General features: G+C 30.0%; 1 protein-coding gene across 1 annotated transcript; it reads right to left on the minus strand.

Moving 5' to 3' along the window:
- Positions 1-5,060: 5,060 nt before the first annotated feature.
- On the minus strand, positions 5,061-6,202 carry LOC140803805 (early nodulin-like protein 14). Its single transcript, XM_073159676.1, has 2 exons — positions 5,980-6,202; positions 5,061-5,597 (listed from the first exon to the last, which is right to left on the minus strand). Exons 1-2 carry the CDS (start codon positions 6,164-6,166, stop codon positions 5,302-5,304), a joined length of 483 nt encoding a protein of 160 aa, XP_073015777.1. The 5' UTR covers positions 6,167-6,202; the 3' UTR covers positions 5,061-5,301.
- Between the last annotated feature and the right edge of the window lie 11,767 nt (positions 6,203-17,969).

Genomic DNA, 17,969 nt, shown 5'->3' on the forward strand with positions numbered 1-17,969 from the left:
CCGATCTCTTTCATTCAAAACAAAACTTTAATAAAACGATCTCACGAGTCAATTTTTTGATATGGATCTCTTCCCACCAGATCCGACAGATTAATGAAAAATATTTTTTCCTTTAAAATTATTATTTTCACTTTAAATTTGGATTAGATTAACACGTTTCACAACAAACTTAGTCTTATTTTAATTTGTTAACCCTTCTTTTATAAATAAAATATTGCAAACGTTCACTTGTGTTTATATAGAAGATTAATTTTTATTTAAAATAGTAAGTTCCCATAAAAAAATTGATAAATATTCTAAAAAAAGATATATAATGAATCTCGAAATAAATATATTACAATTAGGGGTGATCAAAATTTTTTATTAACCACCCGACCGAATTGCACTGCATCGTTTTTCATAATATTTTATAAAAACCGCGATTAAAAATATTAATCATAAACCGCACCGCATACGCGGTTTGGTTATTTTTTTTTGTCAAGAACCGCACCAAATCACACCTCCTAAACCGCTTGCCATAATATTTGGCCTAGAATTATAATAATTTGTAAACAACATATTCAAATAAAGAAGTCATCATTCATTATATCCTAACTCTCTTTAAAATTATTATTCTTACAAATAAAACTTATTTTTTTCATAAAAAATCTTCATATTAGTTTTTTATTAAAGTATTTATTTTTTTGATACAATATTTTGTTTGTAGTCTGAAAGTAAAAAAAAAAAAAAAGATAAAATAGTGTAAATATCATTTTTGTTGTGAATGTGTTGTGTTGTTAAATTATTAACTTAGTTTTGAATCTTGATTATTGTTTAATCTATTTTGATCTTTATATGCTTTGAACTATATTTTATATTTGAAAACAATAATTGTTATTGTTTTCAAATAAATTAGAATATATGTTCAAATATTTTTGTTAAAAAAAAGCGTAAAACCGACCGCAACCGCTCAAAACCGCAAGGCTGATTTTTTATGTAAAACCGCGATTAATTTTTGAAAAAATCATAAATGACCGCATGATATGACAATTCGGTTTGAATTTTTTTAAAAAAACCGCAAAACCGCCCGTGATCACCCCTAATTACAATAAATGATTAAAGACATTTAATTTATGTAATTTTTATTGATATTGTTTTCATAAAGACTTTTCCATTTTCTTTAAAAAAATTAAAATGTGAATTGAAGAAATTTGAAAACATAAATTTCAATTATTGCTTGCATTAATTATATCACTTCGTTATGAATAATATTTTTTTATTTTCTTTATTCAAATTGAAACTGAATTCATTGAAAACATAAACTACTTTTACAATTTTGCATTTATTATATCAATTCGTTTAATTTGATATATGATTTTTTATTACTTGATATATTTAGTTGTTATTATAAACTCTACAAATAATTCAGTTTGATTTCTGCATCACGTTTAGACAATCAATTTTCATTCATAATTAAAAAAATGAGTGCAATGTTCAGTATCACCTGTGAGATAAATCATTCAAAAATATATTTGGCGCTTAAAATTTGATTAATTCGTTGATTCGATCTACCTGCATACAAAATAAATACGTAATTAAATGTGAATTATTTTCAATTTATTTTTTAAAATTCAAATTTAAATTCGATGTTACTTAAAAATATAAACTACATTTTAAGTATCTCCATTGATTATATCATTTTATTTAATTTCGATTATAGTTTTAAGTTGTTTGTTACTTTTATATATTTTATCTTTACTACTCCCTATCATATTAAATAAAATATAAAAGATTTTATATAATATTACGCTTTTCAATTTTTTTAAAAGAGTGTCCGTAAAATATTATTATTATTATGTATCGTAATAGAACTTTAAAATATGTATCTTTGTAGAAATTTAATATAAATATATTTAACTGGTCCAAAAAACAATCACTACAAAAAAACGGACCAAATGGCGACGGTTTTCCGTAAACCGTCGCCATTTTAGCGACGGCGTTAACTAAACCGTCGCTATATAACGACGGTTTTTAATAAACCGTTGCTATTTTAATTAAACGACGGTTTAGTTCAAAATTGTCGCTAAAATAGCGATGGTTAAATTTACACCGTCGCTATTTAGGGACCGTTTTTGATAAACCGTCGCTAATATAACGACTGTTTAAAAAACCCGTCGTTATTTTATGCGACGGGTAAAATACCCGTCGCCATTTAAAAAATGGCGACTGGTTTATAAAACAGTCGCAATAGTATAACGACGGTTTAGGTGTCACGGTCGCTAAAAAATAGGGACGGTTTTTTATAAAACGGTCGCCTATATAGATAAGCAACGGTTTTTAATACACCGTCGCTAATATAACGACGGTTTGTTTATACCCGTCGTTATAATAGCGACGGTTTTCAGATAGCCCGTCGCCGATCGTAGAGCGACGGTTTTTATAGAACCGTCGCCGATCTAGATCGGCGACGGTTCTTGTTAAAACCGTCGCTATGTTTCTTTTTATACTGTCCTTCCCGATCATTTTCTTAAACAATTTCGTCTATATCAGGTTAGATGTTAAACTCTTATCCATTTTTTCGAAGTTTCGTTTTTTTTATTTCGTACTAACATTTTTTGGTATTTATCTTGTAGATTTGCTGATCGATCCGATCTTCGAACACTACGTGGGAGCTGCAAATCTTCGCACAAATCAGGTTTCAATTTTTTTTTTACACAGAAATTTTACTACATGATTTTACGTTTTGCGTATAGGTTTTTTCTGATTTTTACGGATAAACATCGTGTTATAAAGATTTCTACGATAAACACCGTCGCTATTAAGCGGCGGTATTTTTAAAAAACCACCGTACCATTTAGCGACGGTTTTTATGAAGAACACCGTCTCTATATTGGCGACGGAGTTTTTATGTCCGTCGCTATATTTGCGACGGTTTTCAAAACCGTCGCCAATATAGAGACGGTGTTCTTCATAAAAACCGTCGCTATATAACGACGGGAGTTTTAAACCGTGACTTTTTTTGGCGACGGAGCAGCAGGTCACGGGTTGACTGACCGTCGTTACAACCGTCGCCAAACGGGATTAGCGACGGTTTTAGCGACGGTTTTGACCGTCGCTAATCCCGTACTTTTTTTGTAGTGAATGACATTTTTAATCAAAATTTATTCATTTAATAACTGACAAAAAAATTTGAATTTTTGAAAAATATTTATTTATTGTTTAATTTTTTTGATAAACAAAATAATATATGATTCTTAAATATTTTTTATGAATTTTTTATTAATAGTAGTTTCACTTGATCAAGATAAATAAATCAATTTAATGATAAAATATTTTTATCATCATTTGAGTGTTGACATAAATATTTTGATATACTATTTTTTTATAATAGCATTTAAAATTTATATATATTCATTATATTATATCATTAATTTTAAATAATTATCCAAGCTCTAAATTTACCAATTTTAATCATTAGTTACATAAAATAGCGTGCATTTTGTAGATCGCATGGGTGAAATGCTAGTAATAAAAAAAAAAAACTTTGTGATGGCAATATATAGCTGCTTATTTATGTATATATATTGTTTTATAATTTAGTATAGATTTATTAATCTCTTGATGGCATGGCAAATTTAAAAAATTATCGCAATAGTCATGGTCGATTTTCATAATTATGATATTATTCCTATTTCAATATAAATCAAAGTAATTATAATAAAAGTTGCTTAAGCTCGAAAGAAATTTTTTAAGCTTATGCAACGCATGCACCAGAGCACTAGTATTTAACGCTTGTGTCATTAATATCAATAACTAATGTGCAATTTGAATAGCTAGCGTATATATTCTTGATAACACACATTTTGTGTAGCAAAGTTCTTTTAAGCAGACAGCCCTCTAAATTTTTTGTTTGAGATTAAATTTATAAAAAGATTAAAAAAAATCTATATTAAAAAATAAATTGCAAAACGATGGTAGCGCCTACTAGCTAAGCTGAAAAATAACATCCTTACAATATCTTTAAATTTCAACTACAACGCATGCAATCTATATATAACCTTAAAAATGAAATTATTAGTTCCGGGGACGAGTATTTTCCGGTGAGGCGGTTCCGGTGACGACTTTCGCAACATCCAGTGCAGTAGCCTCAGGTTTCTTCTTGGAGTACAAGGTGAAATAGCCAATGATAGCTGCACACACGAACCCGCCAATGGCCATTCTTGCCGGGCAAAAAGGCATCTTGCTCCTCTGGTGGAGAACCTCTGTGTTATGTTGTGTCGCCGCAGGCATTCTTGGCGGCCCTGGTAAGCTCCCTCGAAGCCATGGTGGGGGTGGCTACCCCCGCAGCCTTGATGACTGGCTGGCCCTGCCCCGGTGGAGGTGGTGCCCGCATTCCTGTTGGATTCACATTCCCTGGTGCTACTACCATTGTTTATATTTTGTTTTGTTTTTTGTTATGTTGTTTGATGAATTTGTACGAGGGGGATTGAAAGAAAAATAGGGCTGGAGATTGTTACACGTTTGACAAGTGGAGTGCGATCAGTGAATTAAGCATTCTAACGAACACGAATCGTTTTTATTTTCATCTGCTGAATCGGTCTCTATATCCGGTTCCTTTGTGTGTGTAATCTAGTTTTTTTCTTTTTTCTTTTTTTCGTTTTTTGGTATAATTGCATGCAAGAATTTGTGGGAATTGTTTAATTTTCTGATCATATAGGCTATATATTTCAAAATTGAAAATGAATTCATCTGATTTTTCATTTAATCTTACTTAAATTCTTTGGCCCTTTTTTTTAAATCTTTTTGATTGATAATAATCCATTCAAGTTCAATACAAGAATGGATAAAGTCGATTCATATTTAAAATGAAAAAATAATACTTTCTAAATAAAAAAAATTAGTTTTTCATGAATCGGAATGATTTGAAAATCTGACTCACAAAAATTGACCCGTTGGACGGATGGTCTCGGGAGAAATGTCACATGCATGCGAATGCTCCAGTCATGCCAGAACGGATCCAGCAAACAAGTTAACAAAATTAGCCACTAATTAATGCTAATTACTAATTAAAAAAACTCCCTTAATTAATTTAAAATCATCCTAATAACAAAATCATAATGATGCCAACCCCATTTAAACAAAATCAAGAAAAACACAATACATAAAAAAACATTAGTCTAATAAGTAATACCAACCAACATGCCATGCAAATTGTCTCGCGAAATAATGAACTACTGCTTTAAAGTCATATTTCTCTAAATCGAAGATAAAATTACGACCACAGCAGCGCCGGTGACAAACCACCATGTCTTTGGTCCAGAGCTAGCGGTCGAGGGTAGCCGGAGCTGGTGCAAGGTGGTCTATATCCGCTGGAGAAGGTTCCCGCGTCACGGGCTGCAGCTGGCTGTGGTTTGCTGACAGAACTTTGATCTCAAGCTTTTGGCCTTTCTCGCAGTGGCCTTCTGCCCCACTGATGAAGAAAAATGGGCCACTTTTGTCTAATGTGATCTTTGTATTTCCATCACTATAAGATCTAATCGGGTTTGATTTGTTGCAGTTATTGTAGTTTTCTTCCGACACTTCCAGCACCGAATCTGTCTTGGAATCGTACTTCAACACTTTGGGATTAAAAGTGAGAAAATGTCAGCGCAAGACCGATTTAACGTGGAAAAAAATCAGTGATATCTTATTACATATATGTATAATACAAAAGGTTCTTGAACAGCAAAAAAAAATGGTGATACGTGCGTTACAAGTAAAAGTGGTTGAAAGCAAAACATAAAAAAAAAATGAAAGATGGGTTTTTAAGGAAAAGTTTTTGAACCACGAATTTATACGCCAAACTTCAAGTTAAAAATGGATGAAAAAACTTAGAAGTCATACAAAACGGTGGTCCGATTAGTGGCGATTTAGTTCCTAAAACAGATGATTCTAAATATTTCCATCAAATGAAAAACCATGCAAGATCCAAAAGAAAATAATCTGAAAAAATGGATTTACCAATAGAATCGCCTATTAGGAAGCGGATTTTGGCAGCCCATTTGTTGAACTGGTCAGAAGAAGACGGGGTTTCCCACTTCTTCTTATTTCCACCAACCACGAATTCTCTTGCTTCGGAGAGATTAACAGCCATAAACAAGAAAAGAAGAATATGAAAACAGCAAATAAGGGTTTTCAGAGAAGCCATTTAGCAGACTGTAAGTATTATTAGAGAGAAAACTACTGAGAAAGGTGAAGAGTATGATTTTGGGCTCACATTGGCTTCCTATATATAGTGCTACACCAGGTGATTTGACTTGGTTCGGGAATCTCTATGGGAGGATTGGTTTGGTTGGGCTCTTTTTCTGAAGCAATTAATTTATTTTCTGACTTTTTTTTCAAAGTTCTTCTTTTTTTCCTATTTTTGGGAAGGATTTGAAAAGAAACTAAATAGGAAAATTTATAAAAATCGTCACGTAATTTAACATGTTTTTACTTTTTTTTTTGATTCATCAGTAACTAGTCAAATTCTTAATCCTATAAGTTTTTTTTCGTCACAATAATAAGTAGTTTAATACTGCTGAAATGACACCATGAAATTGTTCAAATGAACTCGAATTAGCAATCTTCCCTTATTAAATAGCATAGAGTAAAGTAGTCTTTGAATGGTTTGTTAAAATGCAAAAACCATTAAATATGAAAAAAGATGTTGAATTATTTCGAGATATATATTTTTAAAAAAAAAGTTAGAAACGAATTGAGGAAATAGGTTAGGCATTTCCGAGGCTCCAAAGTCCACACCAGAACAAGTGACGCGTGCTAGCAAGAAATGTGGGATTTTTTATTTTTCGAACGTTGGGTCTAAATTATACTTAGGTGTAATTATTCTTCATAGTTATTACTAATTAGTTAAAAACAGAGCCGTTTCATGTCATTTCTGTGATTACCGGAGAAGGCGTTAAAAGAGAAATTAATTTTTGTTTACTCCTATTATGTAAACAAATGAAATTTGAAAAAGAGTCGTTCAAATTTTAAAAACATGAAATTTGGATATATATTGGATATGTGTGTTCTGATTAATCAAGAATAGTACGTTTCTTCTTGTTAGACGGTTTCATGTATTTTTATCAGTAAGACATGTCAATCATATCTATATTTACAATAATAAGTAATACTTGTGATAAAAAATAATAATACTTTTTTATGGTTGATCCAAATAAGAGATGTGTCTCACATAATTGACTCGTGAGACTGTGTACAAAAGTTTTTGGGTATCCAGAATCGTGTTGATTTTAATTTTAATTTAAATTTTTAATAAAATTTTAAGTGGTAAAAATTGGTGTTCCAAACAAGAAAAAACTTGTGTGAGGCGGTCTCACATATCGTATTTTGTGAGACAGTGTTCTTATTTGGGTCATCCATGAAAAAATATTATTTTTTATACTAAGAGTATTACTTTTTATTGTGAATATCGGTAGGGTTGATTCGTTTCACAGATAAAGATTCGTGAGATCGTCACCTACTCTCTAAACAATTATTGTTGGAATTTAAAGATTTTTTAAATTTTCCTTATATATAGCGTTGAAGGATATTATGATATTATCTACTGGTGATGTGCATGTGTGTCTAAGTATATAATTTAGTTTTTCGAGTATAATAATTTTTCATGTTAAGAAATCTTAGTGTTATGAATTTGGAGATTATATATAAGATATTTAGTAGATGTGAACAAAAAAAAACTAAATTAACCCAGTGATTTGGATCGATTTTTAGTCAATTATATGTTTGATTGGTTCTAAAATCAACCAAATAGAAAAAAGTTGTCTCGGTTTAAATTGTACTTAGAATTCCTAACTGATCTTATACATGAGAAAATTATAGGATATGCTTTGTTTAAAACTCAACTCACAATCATTTTTTTTAACCATAAGTACTTTTTTATTTAGATTAATCACGAGTTCTTGATTTGTTGTAATAATTGAATTTATTTTCTTTTTTAATTTAGTTATTCCTCTTTGCCGTTTTAAATAAGAGCATGTCTTTTGTGAGACGGTTTCACGAATCTTTATTTGTGATACGAGTCAACCTTATCGATATTCACAATAAAAAATAATACTCTTTGCATAAAAAATAATATTTTTTCATGGATGACCCAAATAAGATATATATCTCACAAAATACGACCCGTGAGACCATCTCACACAAGTTTTTGCATTTATTATAATATATTTGTTGGTCCATGTTATAAGTTATAACGGATGCTTGTGGAGTTTCTTTTGAAGCTAAAATAAATCATATCATGAGGATTTATTAATATTTATTTTAAATTTGTAATATAATTATCATGAACTTAATTTTTATCGAAAACAAAACCCTAACTTATTTTTTAAAATTTATTTTAATATTTTAAAAGACCAAACAAAATAGCATCCCAAAATTCACTGAGACGGATCCCAAAATATGTCCAAAAATATATATATTTGTATTATTTTCATAACATCATTTTTTTTTGTAATTATAGTAATAAAAAGATCTTATAATACAAAATATATAAATATTTCTGCTCAATTATCTTATTTCTTATTTTATTTAATAATATTAGCAATTTATTTTAAAAATAAAATTTTATAGTTTAATTCAGGGTTTAGAAACTTAACACGTGTGGTCAGTACTGTATTGAAATTTTCTACAAATAAATTTTGCCTCGATCGAATTGTATTTAGTTAACCATCGGATATGTGCTTGAATTCTTTTAATTTCTTTTTTAAAATTCAAATTTGAATCACATGTCTCATGAAAATATAAACTACATTTAAGTATTTGCATTAATTATATAATTTTATTTAATTTGATTTATATCTTTGAGTTTTGTGTAACTTTTATACATTTAGTTTTCATTATTTTCTAAGATATTATTATATATATATATATATATATATATATATATATATATATGTAAAATTATGTTTTTAAAATTTTTAAAGAGTATCGTCGTTAACTTTTGGTATATAAATTCCTATTATTATTATCTTAATTACAACTTTAATATAATGATTTTAACATGTTTTTAAAAGTATTAAAATTTTCAAACAAAATTTATTCATCTAATAAATGTAAAAAAATTTGTTTATTCTTTAAAATTTTCATAGACAAAATAAGGCAAAAACTTGTGTGAGACGGTCTCACGGGTTGACCCGTCTCACAAATAAAGATTCATGAGATCGTCTCCCAAGAGACCTACTCACAAAATAATATATAATTTTTTTAATATATTTTTCTATTTTTTTAATAACAGTTTCACTCAATAAATATAAAATACTCAGTTTGTCGATAAAAAATTGTTATCTTTATTTGAGGTTTATCAAAATTAAATAAATTGTTTATAATAATATTTAACATGTAAAAATAATTATTATATGGATAAATTTAAATAATAATTTAAATACTAATATTTATTAATTTTCTCATTAATTACTTAAAATAACATTGTGTACGAGTAAAATATTAGTAAATTTAAAACGCAAGTGATGCATAAGATATATGCCACTGTGTGGCCACAAATGGTCTACATTTGTTGGGCTTCTTGTTAATGAAATTAGTACTAGGCCTTTTGTTCGGCTGATCTGAAAGCTTTAAAAATTTACTTATTTGGCTAACAAACGATTAAATCATTAAAAATTGTATATATGAACTTAGATCATCTTTTCTCTTGAACGTACTTCTAGCTCAATCTTAACATGCATGATATCACAATCATATTTACTGTTACGTGTTGGACTACATAATAGATCACCTGATACTGTTTTATAAACTTCATGTTCTATTTGTTTATTTCTTAGGCACGAGAAGAGTTTGATAGATCTCTCACATCACTTGGATTAAGTATTTGGAACTTGGAAGTTGTATATATAGATTTAGGCAACCTTCTCAGTTTTTGATAGTTTAGTTAAGTCCAAAAAATTCACTTGCATGCAATGAGTTATACATTATATATAAAGTATTTGAAAAAAAAAATCTTGCAACTGCATCTATACAATAACATATGTGCCATCTAATACGTGATAGTTGAATTTTCAGATGAAAGACACGTGTATAGTTCACTGTCATAGACAAAATCTTTGACTGCTGATTTCAACCATTCTCCTTTCATTATTTAGTTATATATATAAAAAAAAAACATAGACAAAATCTTTGACTGCTGATTTCAACCGTTCTCCTTTCATTATTAGTATATATAAAAAAAATTAATTTTTTTAATAAATAAATATATTTTGACAATAACATACTCCATAAACCAAAATTTAATTATATAAGTCACATTTACTTTTCCGTTTGTATTAAATATGTAGACATGTATTCTTATTTAGCAATATTTCTCCTGTTTTTCACTAATATACCCTATTTAAATTAAATAATTTTATCACAATTAACTAACTATTGAAAAGATTACAAATTGTGTAAATTGTTAAAAGATCAAATGTTTATCATTTGGCCGAAAGTTATAGATAGATGTTTATACAAGGCGCAACTTTATTTTCTTATACTTGTGACAGCGCAGAGTGCACCTACTTTGGTACTAATGAATCGGACTGTTAGGGTCATGAGTTCGGGGAAGTACGTGTTTATCTGCTGGTTGTGTTTCATATATCTTAGATATCAGTATTATTTTTTTCCTACCAACGACCACGTCCTCAGCAAAGACAGTATTACCCATTAAAATCTTGTGTCACTCTTTTACGACACAAATAACAGTTTTACACACGAGAACTTCCAAGAAGGTCATCTATCTGAGAGCTACTCTCATTCATATACGCTTAACCTAACATCTTCCAATTATAGAAATATGTTTCGAGAGAGACTTGAACTCACGACCTATCTTCTGATACCACCTAACGCATTATAAATGTCGATGAATACACGATTCCGTTCACATGATAACGAGTGTTGATGTCTTTCAAAAAACAAGTTATATAAGCACTCGCTAAACATCTATCTTGATGCGATGTGTTGTTTCTTTTTTTGATTGGGTGCATGTTAATGTATTGACAAACATCTATGTATCGACAAACATATATGACTTAACATTGGATACTGCTGATTTATATCATGTTGTATATATATATCAACAATATCGAATGCCATGTTGGCACTTTATCAAACAGTTTTGAAAGTTGTAAGACAAAATAATTTAATATATCATGGTCAAAATTTGATGATTTAATAAACCAAAACCTGAAATAAGACTAATGTATATAAATAAATATATAATATTTGAAAATGATTTGGAATTTAGAAAACATATATAAATCAAAAGTAAGAGTAGGATAGAGTGTGAAACAATTGTGCAACTCAGTCGAGAAACAGTAAATTATTATGGATTTATTTATTATTTTCATCCAACCTCTCAATCTCAAGTTATAAAAGTGCCAGCGGTATGACAACCGTTTTTTGTACCCAAAAGAAAAAAAATTTCTCACGAATTAACTGAGTGTGTGTGTGTGTGTGTGTGTGTGTATATATGATAACTTTGATATAATTAGATATACATCCAAATTTATCTATTTATTTAATATAAATTATTAGAATATTTTTTTATGAAATAATTTTGTAGATGTCATATGTAGCTGAATCCAAACACCTAAAAGAACAATGAGCATTCAAAGATGGCGTAAAAAAATAAAATAAAATAAAATAAGAAATTATTCATCTTGCTTTAAATCTACTAAAATTATTTTTTATGCTGATTACTTTACGCGAAGAAAAGGGTATTTTTCAATGTACGGGGATCGATATTTAATAATTGAATGAATATAAATACATTAAATAGCACAGAAATTAAGAAACCCTATAAAGAAAACAGCAGTACAATAATGCTTTTATTTGCAGTTCACAATTTAACATTCACAAATGAACAAGATCTACATTATCTCATGAGTCTTTAGGACCATAACAACATATTATCCGTCGTTGATGACTTATAGTTCATGTGAGATCAAGATATCAAATTTGGACGAGTTATAATTTAAGGTTCCATTATAACAATAATCTATCTCAATTCGAAAAATAAAAACAATAAAATGATAACCATCAACAATACGAAACCAAAAACTGACATGATAATTAGAAAAAACTTGGCGAGAAAATATTTTGAACTTTATGACACTTAACAATCTTCTACATCCTGGTGCTACAACATAAATATAAATACAGTAAATAACACAACAAAACCAAGTCTCATCTAACAATGATTTAAGTATCAGAAATATGACTACAATAATTATAGAGAAGTAAACAAGAATGATAGTATAGATACAGACATAGCACTAAACAAAAACAATATGCAATTGGAAACATAAATATCGAATATGAAAAACAATAGCAACTAGTAAATCAAACTGAGATATTTACGAAGTACAGTTAACTCAAGTAATAGTGTGTACATTTCTAAAAAGCTAGTGATGTATAAAATATACGTTACGAAGTACAATTTTAACACATTTGTCACATCCGAAGGTTTTTTGAGTATCAGGATGGACTACTGTTTTACATGATACAACGACAAAACCATTCAGCAACTTAGCACGAAATAACTACGTTGGCGAACTGAAACCGTACATCCACTAGATCACCAAAATGTAACGGAGATCAAATGAAAAACTAAGGATATGAAATGCATTAGAATGCTTGAATAACATCTTGAGTGTGTGTAAACAATATATTTTATATCTAGATTGATGAAATGTACACTATTTATAAGCTTTGAAATTCACATTAACTCAATTAATCTAGAAATTACTCGAGATATGAAGAGCCAAAAGTCTCCAATTAAGTCGAGAATGAGGAAAGCCAAAAGAGACTTTCACAATCATGAACCACAACTAACTCAAGCATGCGGAAAGTAAAAGATACTCCCACATTTGTCTTATCACTGAATTTAAATCTATTTTCTATCATGGCTTTATCAAATTTTTCATGTAATTATTTTGATGCTTGTTTTAAGTAATATAAAGACTTCACAAGTTTATAAATCTTATTTTCTTGCCCAGTCGCTGAAAATCTCTCAGATTATTCTATGTAAATTTTCTCTTCTAAATCTCGATTTGGAAAAGTTGTCTTTACATTTATTTGGTGTACTTCAAGATTTCACAAGACGGCGATCACATGTATCACACGAATAGATGTTATTCTCGTTACAGAAGAATAAGTGTCAAAGTAATCAAGTTCTTCATATTGATGATAACCCTTGATTATCAATCTGGCTTTATATTTATATATGGTTCCATCTGATGTTATTTTCCATTTGAAAATTCATTTGCAGTCTAGTGGATTGATTCCCAGAGGAAGATCCATTAATTCCGATGTATGGCTTTGTAAAATAGATTTTGTCTCGGAATTGATAGATTCTTTTTATTGAGACCCTTCAGATGAATTAACTGCTTCTTTGAAGTTGTGAGATTTACTTTCCATCATGAAAATAATGAAATCATGACCAAAATATTTATATGTCCTAGCTCTTTTGCTACGTCTAGGTTTAACCTCATGGTTAATCGTTTGTATTTTTTTGTTCTCATGTGATCCTTCGGATGAACTAGATTCTTCCTTAGATTTGCATGAAAACAAACGTTCAAAGAACAAAGCATTTCTTGATTCCAATATCATACTCTTGTGAATATCAGATATTTGAGATTCGTGAACAAGGAAACAATAAGCGCTACTGTTTTGTGCATATTCAATGAAAATGCAATCAATATTTTTTGGTCTTATCTTTACCATATTCAAAGTCGGTATTGTTATCTTAATAAGATACCCTCACACTCACAATTATTGATAGGAATGAGTTATTCTTTTCATTTGTGCTTTAGATAATTCTTAAAATCATTCTAAGTTGTAGTCAACTTTTCAATGATAGCTGCCACGTAGAAGGTTTTACTCAGCACCATGCCCTCCACATGAATATCATGCAGGATCGCTTAGAGTTCCTAAACCTAATTAATCACCGTTTTGGAGTCGACTATCTTGTAGTCCAAGAATCGACCAAAAATAAATTTCTTGGCCCGACATCCTCGGTTTTGTATTTTTGATCCAAAGACTCCCAAAATTCTCGAACTGTCTTCTTTTCACTATAAATATACATTGTATCGCTAATCTGACAAACATTCATTATGTAATTTCTACACAAGAAATCTGAATGATGTCATGCATCAATAGCACTAGGAGATAACTTTTTGAACATTCAACTCATTCGAATCAGTAGCCATATATTAAAAATTCACGTAATGAGTATAAAAAATTTTAAGATTGTTAGTCAAAATGATAAAATTGTAAGTATGAAAACAATAATTATAGAACAGTAAACGAAAGCATGATCATATAGATACAGACAGAGCACAAAACAAAATCAGTGTGCAACTGGAAGTAATATCAAATATGTAAAATAATATGAAACTAGTAAGTCAAACTGAGGCATATATATATGAAGTACAATTTTCTTAAAACAGATCTTTCACCTCTGAATGTGCTTTGAGGATCAAGATAAACAACCGTTTTCCAGGATACACATAAAAAATCACGCAACAACTTAGCACGAAATAACAGTACCGACGAATTGAAACTCTACTACATTCACTTTATCATCAAAACTTAACGGTTGGCAAATAAAAGCTAAAAATATTAAATGCAATAGAATACTTGAGTGAGACCTTGAGTGTGTTTGTAAAAAATATTTTTTATATATGAAATGAGGAAATCGACACACTTTTTATAAGCTCCAAAATGCACATTAACTCTATTAATCTTGCTATGAACTCAAGAATTTGAAAAATCAAAATTCTTCAATCAACTCAATAATATGGAAAGTCAAAAGACACTTCCACAATCATGAGCCACAACTAATTCAAAGTTCAAACATGTGGAGAATTCAAATTTCCAATAGTATTTCACTAAACAAAGCTTGATCCTCGAGAGAATATGGCCCAAATGTTGCCCCTGAAGATATCTGCGAGAATTCAACTCTTTCTGAAGTTTGTTCATATCATAACGAGCAATTACACCAATGCTCAAATAAACTGATCAAAAAATTTTAGAGTACACGATAGATGATTTAATTAAATCATCACTGTTATAAATTTATATTTATTTTTATTTCAAATTTTTTAATTTAGAGAAATTTTTTTCAAAGGATTGTTTTTTATTTTAATTATTTCATTTATTTTCCTGTCAAATTAGATAAATGAAAAATAAATTATTTTTTCCTAAAAATTACATGTTCTAAAACCAATTTATGCATCGTAGGTCTAGACATTGCAAGAATTCGTTTTTGGGTCTTTAATTTTGTGAAAATAATAGCTAATTAGTTTCAAAATGTGTTTTCAGTTATGGGTTTTAAATCATCTTTAAGAGCATGCTCTCGGATGTCTTTCACGCCCGCGTGGCTTCCTCGCCCTTGATCGGAATATTTCATGCTACCCCCTGCAGGGTGGCATCCCCCATTTTTTTTTTAATCCCCCCCCATGAAATGAAATCCTGGCCTTTGATATGGTGTGGGGCAGTGCCCCCACACCCAACATCGAATCAACCCCCTTGATCCGTGTGCGAGGAAGATGGTGGGTCCTACGCGCTTAAGTGTCGCCATCTTTTTTATTTTAATTTTTTTTTCTAAAATCATGATCCAGAAAACATATATAATCTGACTGTTATAAAAAAATAAAAAAAAAATCCTAAGTTTGAGAAAAAACGTGGACTTTTTTTTAAAATTTCGAAAATTCAACAATTATATTTTATAAAATTTAAACATTTTTTTTATAAATAAACATCTATTTTGTTTTCATTTCCACACAATCTCCAATTTCTTTCAAATACACAATCTCCAATATTTTCTCGCACACATTCTTCAATATTTTTCATGTCAAATGCGAACTCTTCATCATTGGACAATGAAAATATGTCATATTCCGTGATGAACCCTTGTTTCTCTCGTCAAGACAAACCACCAACCCAGAGATTTTGGCATGTGCTATTATAGCGCTTGAAATAGGGGAGTCAAGCCGCATACTTAGCTACAAATAGAAACAAAAAATCGAGAACGTTTTGCTGGAGCTGAAAGATTATATCAAGATTAATTCATAGATAATCCCACCAACAACAAGAAAAATTTTCGAAGACGAATCCGAATGAGGAGATCTTTGTTTTCAAGAATTGTAAAAAATATCCGCAGCACGCATTTATGTGTGTTGTCAATAAATTATATAAACGACAACGTGCATTTATATGTGAGTTGCTAATAACCTATGCAATTTTCGTAGCGCACAATAAAGACGTGCCATAAATAGTATTATTAACAGCGTGCATGTTTATGTGCGCTGTTAATAGTAAATCATTTAAAAAAAATCGTGTCTAGACATTAACGGCGTACATTAATCGCTGGTGTCAATATTATTATTCACGGCATGCATATTAGCATGCTGCGAAAAATGGGCGCCCAATAATTTAGAACAATTTTTAAATTAGCGATAGTTTCAATTTAGTAACTTTTAATTTAGCGACGGTTTAAATTACACCATCGCTATATGAAAATTATCGCAAATTGTCTATATATATCTCCGCATTTTCGATCCATTTTCCTTCACACCACTTCACAACACTTAAAATTTTTCTCTCTTAGATAGTTTTAGTTTCGATTTAGGGTACGTTTTTATATTTCAATTTTTGGTTACTTTTTAAGTGTCAGTTAAAATCTTAGCATATTTAGATTGTAAGTTTTTTTTATCAAAATTTATTAAATTATAAAAGTAATTTCTATTTTACAAAATTAGCGACAACATATTCCTGATAACGCCCTATCTTAGCTAGGTCGCTACGTCACTCGTACATTCCAATATTACGGTTTTGTATCTCGTTCAATAAATAGAGAAGCTGATGATCGTCTCTAGAGAGGAACATGAAGGAATTTGGATATTGGAAATAGAAGACTTTCACTGGATGTGATTGTTGCATTGTAGGACCGTAGGAATTGAAGTATCTTCACTAGCTTGACGTCTCCTTCTAAAGAAAGGAAGATATCAATGTTTTTCTTTCTTTGCAGGCAGATGATGTTCCATTTGTCAATAGTTCAATTATAATCTTAAACAGAATAAAATGTAATTGTCTCATCCTTATAAATGGACCGGACTTGATGACGGATGTACGACGGTTTTTGGAACAACCGTCGCCATTAGCAACTGTTTTTTGAAAAACCGTCGCTAATAGCGACTGTTTTTATCCACATTTGAATAAACCGTCGCTAGTAGCGACGGTATAATTAAAACAGTCGCCGATCTCCATCGGCGACGGTTGTACAAACCGTCGCAAATATTAGCGACGGTTTGAAAAACCGTCGCTAAATTTTTGAAAATGGGGTGGGCTACAGCCCATTACAGCCCTTATATCAATCCGTCTCTGGTCACGGTAGAAATATACAATGAATTTATCAACGATAAATCACCAACTTAGTAACACCATTGGAGATGTTCTAAATGAGGCGCTCAAAAAAGTTATTTTTGGTTAGATAATGGTCGGAAAACAAATGTACTATTTATGAGTAATCCACGCTTACATGCACGTGAGGTCTTCTTTGCGGTATTTATTATTATTTTTAAAAAAATTATATGCAACTACATAAAACGCAGAAAAGGGTGCAAACATTATCTCTGATATTTCGGAAAATATATTTCTAATTTAGACTTCATCACCAATATATGTTAGTTTGAATTAATTCGAACTTTATATTATTTTTGTATTTAAAATTTACTGTTTTTTTTTCTTTTTCTTTCAAAAATGGATCTCATGATTCTTATTAGTAATTATTAAAGCAATTCTCATCTATACAATTGTATGACCGAGCGGTTGCCGCTTTACTAAATATTATAGCTAGTGGTAATGGTACAACTCGAATCTTTTTAAACTGCACAGCAGCTCAAGTACCACGGTTCGATCGCTCTACCGAACAAAGACAATTATTGCACCCAACAATACAG

This window comes from Primulina eburnea, chromosome 10 (genome assembly GCF_022965805.1).
Source record: "Primulina eburnea isolate SZY01 chromosome 10, ASM2296580v1, whole genome shotgun sequence".
In the NCBI taxonomy this organism is placed as follows: domain Eukaryota; kingdom Viridiplantae; phylum Streptophyta; class Magnoliopsida; order Lamiales; family Gesneriaceae; genus Primulina; species Primulina eburnea.

Excerpts from the sequence above, each read along its gene's own strand:
- LOC140803805 (XM_073159676.1), bottom strand. The coding sequence starts at position 6,166 with ATGGCTTCTCTGAAAACCCTTATTTGCTGTTTTCATATTCTTCTTTTC. Across the intron at positions 5,598-5,979 it reads CCTAATAGGCGATTCTATTG|TGTTGAAGTACGATTCCAAG; the intron begins GTAAATCCATTT and ends TTAATCCCAAAG.